A 10,284-nucleotide genomic window follows, 5' to 3' on the forward strand; every position below is an offset into this window, starting at 1 on the left:
CTTGTCCATTCAATAAATATTTATTGAACACCTACTATGGGCCAGGCACTGTGCTAGGTGCTAAGTGAATATCAGTACATGAAAAAGACAAAGGCCAGAAGTATGTAGATGTTAAACAAGTCTAAGGAAGCGACTTCCCCAAGTCCCTGAAGGAGTTGATTTTGCTATACGCATCTTCCTGACTTCTGGTCCCGTGCTCTGACCACAACCCTTCACCGCTAGACCACACTTCCCCAAATAAATAACTACTTCTGCATGCTGGGGACGGGTTGTGTGCGGCAGCATTTACGTAGGCGGCACAGACAGCAGCCTTTCACTTAATGTTGCAATAACACCAGGCTAAACAATGTACAGTGACTTCCAGAGTTACTGAACAAATGCTTGATGTGGGTCAGGTCTCTTAATTCAAATGCCAGAAAAGTGCAAAATAGGAAAAGTCTCCATCTGATAAGGAACAACTGTAGAGGAAAGATAGATTTGTTTTCAATTGGGGTTAAAATCAGATATGGAATTCTATCCTCCTTTTCACTTTTGGATCCCCAAATAGGAGGAACTCTGCACACAGATAATCATAAACTGCATAAGTTTTGGTTTTTATATGCTCAGACTTGTCCAGAACACAGAATCCCTGCCCTGCTGGCAGGCACCACTGCGCTCACAGAGGCACACGCACATCTGTCTTCAAAGTCACTCTGACCTTGGCAAATGGCAAAGATAATTTCACTTGTTGATTCTGACTTCCCTCTATTTTACGGCTACACCATGTGAGCTCCTTATTAAAGATGTGATTTTGTGGGCAGCCCGGGTGGCTCAGTGGTTTAGCACCGACTTCGGCCCAAGGCCTGATCCTGGAGACCTAGGATCGAGTCCTGCGTTGGGCTCCCTGCATGGAGCCTGTTTCTCCCTCTGCCTGTGTCTTTGCCTCTCTCTCTCTCTCTCTCTCCCCCCTCTGTGTGTGTCTCGTGAATAAATAAATAAAAATATTTTTTAAAAATGTGATTTTGCAGTCCTGAAATGGATATCATGTGTAGATTGAGATGTGAGAGTACATTAGAATGATCACAGTTTCAGAGGCTCTGGCATTTCCATCTTTTTTTTTTTTTTTTTTTTTTTTTTCTTTTTTTTTTTCATTTCCATCTTTATCATGCCATTTCCCAGAGGACAGTGGATCCGGGTCCCATCTCTTGGACTACAGTCACTTCCTCTAATACTGGTCTTCAGGCCCTCCTCTGCATTCCATTGCACCCTGTCCTTACCTCTGTCAAAGTACTTGCTTGCTGCTCTGCAATTCTCTATTGATTTTTCAGTCTTCTGCCCAAGACTGGAATCTCTCTGAGGATAGGAACAGGTCCACTCTGTTCATTACAGTAAATGCCAGCCCCCAGCACTCATAGGAGTGCACAGCCATAGGAGGTTCTCAGTAGTTCTTTGACAAATAAAAGAATTATGAATTCATGGTTCTGTCCTTTCAGAGGATGGATTTATTAACTCTCCAACTCTCTGGTCATAGGAAGGAAGGAAAGAGTTAAGCCATCTGGAGGACACAGGCTCATCCAAAGACCCTTTTCCTTTTATTGACAAAGACAGTATAAAGTGAGATATGGGATAAATCCTGGATATAAAATCTTGACACAGTCTTTAGGTGTTGGGCTGAGCCGATTCAAACTCTAAAGGACAAGTAAATAAAATCATTCTAGGTTTTCTCTTAAGTGGCCTGAGATCCATTTATGAATGGAAGGCAAGGCCAGACCCAGGAATTCAAAGCTTGACCTATTTTGTCGGAGCTAATCAGAAGAGAGATGGATTTGCTCTCAACTCTCATAACTTTTTTTTTGTTAATTAAATAATCAAGGACAGTGAAGTAGCCTGACAGATAAAGAATTAGGAGAACTAAAAGCCGAAGAATTGTTTTAGGGTTCAGGGCACCTCCGAGAAGTCTGTGTTTATGTATTATGTGTTTTTCCTTCTCTCTCCTTTTTTAAGTGAGGAAAAAAAAAAAAAAAGCGCCTGAATTCCCACCAACATAAACCAGTGACATACAATGATGAAATTCTGTTTTCACCTCTGCCTGTGACAGGGAATGCAAAAATAGCAAGTGGCCCAGTTCCACGAATCCCCGCCTCCCTGCCCTCCCAGCTCCCGCCGGGTTCTCATCTCTAAGAATGGAGGTTAGCGCACAGCCGCGCGCGAGCCGCACGCAGCCCCCGGACCCGGAGGATGATGTCAGGCGGCGGGAGTGGCCGCGGCGGGGCCGGGGAGGCCGAGGCCCCGGGGGAGCGAGGAGGGAGGGCGGCCTGGCCCGGCCGACGGCGCGCCCGGCCGCGCGGCGTCGCCTGGAGACAGCCCTGGCGGCGCAGTGTTGCTGTAAACAGCCGCTTCCCTGTTACTATCTATAGCAGGATCGCCTGGCTCCGGGGTGCGGCGGCGGGAGGCAGGTCGGCGGTCCGGCTCCCCGCGCGCCCCGAGGGATCCGCCCGCGGCCCTAGTCCCGCCTCGCCCCTTTCCAGGGGTCCACCGCGAGCCCGGGGCCCGGAAGAGTGGGGAAGGCACACGGGGGCTCCGCTGGGCTCTGCGACTTCGCGCCCCGGAGGAGGCCGCGCGCTGGAACCCGGGCTGGGGCAATGTGACCCCAGGTGTCCTTTGCAGCGGAGGAGGAGGCTGGGGGGGTCTCTGGGGGTGCAACGCACGCTCGAGCCCCCGACCGCCCCAACCCGGTTTTCCAGGCCACAGAGCCGCGCCTGAGGTCCCACAGCGGCCGAGGTCTCCCTCCTGGGAGCTGCTGGCTACAGTCCTTCCAGCGCCCCCGGTCCCCCCCCCCCAAGTCTGCGCTGGAAAATCACCCGCTGTGGGCAGCCAGTAAGCCCAGCTTCCTGGGGGAACCGAGCCTCGTCTAACTTCCCAGCTCGGATTTGCGCTCCCCCGGGGAACTTTCTCCACCCGGTACCCTCAACTGACCACCTTGTCCACATAGCACCCCCGGAATCGCATCCCACTCCCCGGGCCCCAGCTCAGAACTAGGCAAACGAACCCATCAGATATCCTTGCATGGAGGCTCTGCCCAATATTCACTGGCTAGCGTCTCAGATTTGACGGTATCGCTAATGTCCCTAAGTATGGCCGAGAAAAAAAAAATGCGCTTTTTTCCCTAAAAATAAAAAACCAAAACAATTAAAATTAAAATACCCAACATCGTAGATAAAGTAGGTTAGCGTACGTATTCCCTTATTTCGGATTTCCCGACTTTTCTGCTTCCAAATGCAGTAACAGCCCTAGTACTGCTGCGGACTGGGGGCTTGAGGGTCTGCTTTCACGGGGTGCACTGAATCAGGGTAGAATCCGGAATGGCCGGGGGCGGGGGTGGAGGCGGCGCATTCCTTCTGGGGCTGAGGCTTAAGCCCTCGGGCTGTGTACCTGTTTCTCCCATACCTGAGCCCCAGCACATTTCCGGGGCGCCGTATACTGGTAAAAAGGCGCTCCCGGCCCATCCCCCCACCCCGCCCGGGGAACAAGGGTCCGCATTGAACCAGGTGCGAATGTTCGCTCGCGTTCTTCTCCTTTCCCGCCTCCCCTCCCCCGGCCGCGGCCCCCGCCTCCCCCCGCGCTGCACCCTCGGTGTTGGCTGCAGCCGGCGAGCAGTTCCCGTCAATCCGTCCCCCCTTACACAGGATGTCCATATTAGGACATCTGCGTCAGCAGGTTTCCACGGCCGTTCCCTGCGGTCGTGGGGGGAGCCGTCCCCGGAGTCCCTCGTCTCGGGGGCTCCACGGGACCCCGGAGACCCAAATTGCTGATCGCTCAGGAGATAAGGGACCACATTAAGACGGGCAGTGGGGGGCGGCGGGGGCGGCGGCGGCGGCAAGGAGGCCGAAGGCGTGCGCAGGTCGGCCGGCCACCCCCCTGGCGCCGCGATGGTTGCGCCCATGACGTGGGTGGGGGCTCATTCATAGAATGCTGCTATAAATGCGGTGCTGCGGCGCCTCGTACTCCAACCGCATCTGCAGCGAGCAGCCGAGAAGCCGAGACGGAGCCGGCGGCCGCGGCGCAGCGAGCGAGCAGTGACCGCGCTCCCACCCAGCTCTGCCCCACAGCTCCGGCCTGTCTCCGCCCCTCAGCCCCTCGCCCCGGCCCAGACTCACCGCGACCATGATGTTCTCTGGTTTCAACGCCGACTACGAGGCGTCCTCCTCCCGCTGCAGCAGCGCGTCCCCGGCCGGGGACACCCTCTCCTACTACCACTCACCGGCCGACTCCTTCTCCAGCATGGGCTCTCCCGTCAATGCGCAGGTGAGGCTGGCTTCGCGCCGCCGCGGGGCCCGGGGCAGGGTCCGACCCCAGGGCGGAGACTCCGGGGCGGGACGCTCGGGAAGGCGAGTCGGGGGGGAAGCTGCCCTACCGCGGGACCCCCGGACTCGGTGGGGCGCACGCGCGCTGTCCTAGCGAGGATCGGCCCCCCTCTCCCGCGGCAGGCCCGGCTGGGGCCGCCCTCGGGCCGCGCTCCCTGGCATTACCCGGGGCGCAGCGTGTCCCAGGCCGAGACTCGCGAACTAGCGCCTGGCTCCTCCGGGAGGCGACGGGAAGCGGCAATCCCCCCGCCCCCACCCCTCCCCGCGCAGCCCGGAGCCGGGAGGAGGGGCGGGGGAGGAGGGTGAAGCCGGCGGGTGTGTAAGGCAGTTTCATTGATAAAAAGCGAGTTCATTCAGGAGACTCCGGAGCGGCGCCTGCGTCAGCGCAGACGTCAGGGATATTTATAACAAACCCCCTTTCAGGCGAGTGATGCCGGAGGGGTAACGGGGACGCAGCAGCAGGGTGGAGGAGAAACGCGCTGCGTCGCGGGCTTCCTGGGAGGACACGGAGAGCCCCCTGCCTCCAGGACGAGGGGCACATCAGAAGCCCCGAGCAGTCCGGGGCGTGCTTCTCCTCCGCTCTCCGCCGCTGCATGCGGCACTGGACGCCCGGCCCGCCGCACCTGTGTCCGGAACCTGCTCCCTCACGTCAGCTTTCCCCCCTCTGTTCCGTTCTAGGACTTCTGCACCGATCTGGCCGTCTCCAGTGCCAACTTCATCCCGACGGTGACTGCCATCTCCACCAGCCCGGACCTGCAGTGGCTGGTGCAGCCCACCCTGGTCTCCTCCGTGGCCCCGTCCCAGACCAGAGCCCCCCACCCGTATGGAGTCCCCACCCCCTCGGCTGGGGCTTACTCCAGGGCTGGCGTTGTGAAGACCATGACGGGAGGCAGAGCTCAGAGCATTGGCCGGAGGGGCAAGGTGGAACAGGTGAGCGGTTCTTCCAGCACCTTCTCTCAGTAGGGGGCGTGGGTTGGCATTGGTGGAGCTGGGGAGCACCGTGGGCAGGGCGAAGCCACTGATGGAGTCACCACCTATCTGTCCTCCACGAGGAACCCTGGCTCCAAGCCATTTCCGTCCCACGCCGGACTCTGATAGTCCTACCCCAAGAAATACTCTGGTAGTATTTCTTCCCTCATAGGCTCCTTCTCCAGCTTTTAGACCGGGCTCTTCTTTGTTCTCTTGCTAAGGATCTTATTTTAAATGCAAGTCACACCCAGCCCGCAAGTGCAGGTTAGAAATGGCTTCCTCGCAGGGGTGCCAGGAAGCTGGGAAGATGCAGGGACCAGTTTCACCCCGGGGTGGCTGAACCCAGCTGATGGCAGACCTTGTTACTGACTGTTGGCCTTTTGGAAATTGTTTTTCTAGCTGTCCCCAGAAGAAGAAGAGAAAAGGAGAATCCGAAGGGAAAGGAATAAGATGGCTGCAGCCAAGTGCCGGAACCGCAGGAGGGAGCTGACTGACACGCTCCAAGCGGTAGGTAGACCCTGTGGGTCACTCCTTTTTCAAACTTAGGGGGAAAGTTGGAGACTGGGTATCCGGGAGCAGGGCCCTTGAGTAGGCCCGCGTCTTATGCTTTGCTCTGTCCCTCTGGATACAGGAGACAGACCAACTAGAAGACGAGAAGTCTGCTCTGCAGACCGAGATTGCCAACCTGCTGAAGGAGAAGGAGAAACTAGAGTTCATCCTGGCAGCTCACCGACCTGCCTGCAAGATCCCTGATGACCTGGGCTTCCCCGAAGAGATGTCCGTGGCTTCCCTAGATCTGAGCGGGGGCCTGCCCGAAGCTGCCACCCCGGAGTCCGAGGAGGCTTTCACCCTGCCCCTCCTCAATGATCCTGAGCCCAAGCCCTCCGTGGAGCCCGTCAAGAGCATCGGCAGCATGGAGCTGAAGGCCGAGCCCTTTGATGACTTCCTGTTTCCAGCATCATCCAGGCCCAGCGGCTCGGAGACCGCCCGCTCCGTGCCAGACATGGACCTGTCTGGTTCCTTCTATGCAGCAGACTGGGAGCCCCTGCATGGTGGCTCCCTGGGGATGGGGCCCATGGCCACAGAGCCCGAGCCTCTGTGCACCCCCGTAGTCACCTGTACTCCTAGCTGCACTACCTACACGTCTTCCTTCGTCTTCACCTACCCTGAGGCTGACTCCTTCCCCAGCTGTGCGGCCGCTCATCGCAAGGGCAGCAGCAGCAACGAACCCTCCTCTGACTCGCTCAGCTCACCCACGCTGCTGGCCCTGTGAGCAGGCAGGGAGGGGAGGCGGCAGGCACCCTAGGGTGCTACTGCCCAAGTTGGTGCATTACAGAGAGGAGAAACACGTCTTCCCTCGAGGGTTCCCGTAGACCTAGGGAGGACCTTATCTGCGCGCGAAACACACCAGGCGGTGGGCCTCAAGGACTTGAAAGCATCCACGCGCGGCCTCAAGTCCTTACCTCTTCCGGAGATGTAGCAAAACGCATGGAGTGTGTATTGTTCCCAGTGACACATCTGAGAGCTGGTAGTTAGTAGCATGTTGAGCCAGGCCTGGGTCTGTGTCTCTTATCTCTTTCTCTTTAGTCTTCTCATAGCATTAACTAATCTATTGGGTTCATTATTGGAATTAACCTGGTGCTGGATATTTTCGAATTGTATCTAGTGCAGCTGATTTTAACAATAACTACTGTGTTCCCGGCAATAGTGTGTTCTGATTAGCAATGACCAATATTAAACTAAGAAAAGATATGACTTTATTTTCTAGTAGATAGAAATAAATAGCTCTATCCATGTACTGTAGTTTTTTCTTCAACATCAATGTTCATTGTAACGTTACTGATCATGCATTGTTGAGGTGGTCTGAATGTTCTGACATTAACAGTTTTCCATGAAAACGTTTTATTGTGTTTTTAATTTATTTATTAAGATGGATTCTCAGATATTTATATTTTTATTTTATTTTTTTCTACCTTGAGGTCTTTTGACATGTGGAAAGTGAATTTGAATGAAAAATTTAAGCATTGTTTGCTTATTGTTCAAAGACATTGTCAATAAAAGCATTTAAGTTGAATGCGACCAACCTTGTGCTCTTCATTCGGGAAGTTTTGCAAGATTCTGAAAGGGATTGGAGACCAGTTCGTCCAGAAGGGTAGCTCCTGGAGGGGGACACGCCCCTTTGTTTGATCCCTTATCAAAAAGGAGAAGGAAACTCTAGAGCTGATGTTGGAATATTTGACAAATACATGTGTTCACACGGCCGAGCTAAGATTCTCTAGCAGACTCTGGGGTGGGAGTTGGCTGTGCAATAGCTCTGTGGGAACATGTCTGCCTGCTTCTCTGTTTTGCAAGTCAAAGGGGGAGATATTTAAATTTAGTTGTGCTTATGTTCAGTTGAAATGCCTTGAACTTAATGGGATACTTTTAGCAAACAATTTATTATTTTTTAAAGATTTTTTTTATTTATTTATTCATGAGAATCACAGAGACAGGCAGAGACATAGGCAGAGGAAGAAGCAGGCTCCATGCAGGAAGCCCGACATGGGACTCCATCCTGGGACTCCAGGATCACGCCCTGGGCCGAAGGCAGCACTAAACTGCTGAGCCACCCGGGCTGCCCAACAAACAAAATTTAAGTTTTGTACAAACCACTTTAGCTTCCTATTCCCACAAGATTATGTGAGGGCTTGCTCCTACCTTCAGAGTGAGCAAATTGAAGAATGGTTAGAATGAATGACTTTCTCAATGTTGCACTAGTGAGGTTTGAGTCTTAACTTCCTCATTCCTTCCCCTATCCCTAAGGCCAAGCTGTCTCTGAATACTTGGTTTAAAAAAAGAAAAGTTTCTCAGGCCTCCATTTGAACATACACTTCCTTGGACTATTTTTATTCTCATAAGAAAGGGAGAGCTTTTGTCCTATCCCTTAATAATAAATGCCTTCCAATTTCTGACATTTCTTGATCATATACCTGCTGTTTAGTTTACACTGAGGGAAGAGAAAACTGGCTCTGGGAATTGGAAAGAGATCTCTCCAACAGTACAAATAATGGTTGATCTTTCGGTCAATAAAAAGTTACATAATAGCTCATTATGGAGAAGTCAACATGAGCTGTAACTTAGAACCTTTATCATCTTAAAGAAGAACATGACCTTTGTCTGGGGCACCTCTAGTAATGGGTCCCTTACACGCACATGCACAAATCATGAAGAGAGGAGCCTTTCTCCCCGCTGCTCTCAGATACCATGCTGGCCCCATGCTTGAAAGCCAGAGACCATGCTTCCACACCTGCCTAGTGGAAGAGGTGCTTCAGTGCTAGCCTCTCAATGCTTTGGTGATAATGAAAATCACTGGGTGGTTATGGGGTGTCACACTCAGTCAAGTTGAAAGTTTTAATTGAAAATGACAGCTCCGTTGAGGTTGATATTTTCACCTCTAATCTACCTAGGCGACACATAATTGACATTTGAAACCAACTTACTTTAGGCTCTTAAGAGCACTGATAGATATATGCCATACCACTTGCATATTACTCTTGCCCGTCGTCTTACAGTAATGGAAGTGGCTTTAGACTCCCTGTTTGCTGTTCAGAGGGTAAATTTTCTGTAGCCTTTATTTTATTATTATTATTATTATTTTTAGAGAGTGAGTGCGGGTAGGGGCTGGGAGAAAGAAAATCTAAAGCAGGCTCCATGAGCCGGAGCGGAGTGGGGTGTGGGGGTGTGGGGCCTGATTTCATGACCCCGAGATCATGGCCTGAGCCAAAATCAAGAGTCAGATGCTCAACCAACTGAACAACCTCAGGCACCCCTCTGTAGCCTTAAATATGGCTGAGACTAATTAGAAAATTACTGAAACTAACACCCAGATCTGAAATAACAAGGTGAGATACCCTGTAAGGAAGCCAGCTGGCTCCCCTTACAGAGTACAGGGATAACAACCCATGGAAGTGGAGAATTGTGGCTGGACTTCAGCCCTGGACACTGAACTGCTCCCAGGACCTGGCTAATGGCCCCTGTCAATCCTGTGCTGACTATAGAGAAAGGACATGCTTTCCCTTTGACAGCCTTAGCCTATGCCCGGACCCTTTCTCTAGTCACCATAACCCAGTGGAGACCAGGCTGCTCCATCAACAAGACCACAGTGCAGGTCCAGGGAGAGGTACTTGCACACAGGGAATCCTTTTAACAGGCTTCTCAGAGGCCAGAGTGTGCTCCATAGAGTTGACATCACACCAAGCTCCCTATGGACTATTCTCATGGGATCAAGAGAAGAAGCCAAAGGGCTCTTTCCACATCTCCCTTTTCTGAGTCAGGATTTAACAACTCCTATGGATGGTGTACACTAGGAATGCTGACTTCCTTTTAGGAAAGACTGATCTTTACCCACAAGATATGACTTTGGGAAAGACTAATCTCTACCCACAAGGTATGACCCCCTGTTGGTCTTAACAAAACAACTACCCCAAAAGATACACATATAATAGGGATGGGAATAAAGATGGGAGGGGTCATTTCCTTACAGGGAACATTTCTACTTTAGCTCATCAGTGGATCTCCAGGCCTGTCTCAGTGTCTGGCATATAATACAGATCAACAAATATTTACCTGGTAACTAAAAGAATACATTTTGCTCTATTTCCATGAGCAGAAATAAATTCCACACATATTCTCTAAATTCTCCTATTCCAAGGGCGCCTGGCTGGTTTAGTTGGTAGAGCATGTGACTCTCAAATGTCAGAGCTGTGAGTTTGAGCCCTACATGGGGTGTGGAGCCTACTTAATTAAAAAATAGGGATCCCTGGGTGGCGCAGCAGTTTAGCGCCTGCCTTTGGCCCAGGGCGCGATCCTGGAGACCCGGGATCGAATCCCACATCGGGCTCTCGGTGCATGGAGCCTGCTTCTCCCTCTGCCTATGTCTCTGCCTCTCTCTCTCTGTGACTATCATAAATAAATAAAAATTAAAAAAAAATAA

At 52.4% G+C, this 10,284-nt stretch overlaps 1 protein-coding gene across 1 annotated transcript; it reads left to right on the forward strand.

Moving 5' to 3' along the window:
* Positions 1-3,965: 3,965 nt before the first annotated feature.
* Positions 3,966-7,391, forward strand: FOS (Fos proto-oncogene, AP-1 transcription factor subunit). Its single transcript, XM_072839347.1, has 4 exons — positions 3,966-4,284; positions 5,022-5,273; positions 5,712-5,819; positions 5,944-7,391. Exons 1-4 carry the CDS (start codon positions 4,144-4,146, stop codon positions 6,583-6,585), a joined length of 1,143 nt encoding a protein of 380 aa, XP_072695448.1. The 5' UTR covers positions 3,966-4,143; the 3' UTR covers positions 6,586-7,391.
* Positions 7,392-10,284: the final 2,893 nt, after the last annotated feature.

The sequence above is a fragment of the Canis lupus genome, chromosome 9 (genome assembly GCF_048164855.1).
Source record: "Canis lupus baileyi chromosome 9, mCanLup2.hap1, whole genome shotgun sequence".
Lineage (NCBI taxonomy): Eukaryota > Metazoa > Chordata > Mammalia > Carnivora > Canidae > Canis > Canis lupus.

What these genes read in the sequence shown, in the direction of transcription:
- FOS (XM_072839347.1), top strand. Translation starts at nt 4,144, where the DNA reads ATGATGTTCTCTGGTTTCAACGCCGACTACGAGGCGTCCTCCTCCCGC. An exon ending in GCTCTCCCGTCAATGCGCAG is followed by an intron (nt 4,285 to 5,021) that starts GTGAGGCTGGCT and finishes GTTCCGTTCTAG; the next exon opens with GACTTCTGCACCGATCTGGC. An exon ending in GGAGGGGCAAGGTGGAACAG is followed by an intron (nt 5,274 to 5,711) that starts GTGAGCGGTTCT and finishes TTGTTTTTCTAG; the next exon opens with CTGTCCCCAGAAGAAGAAGA.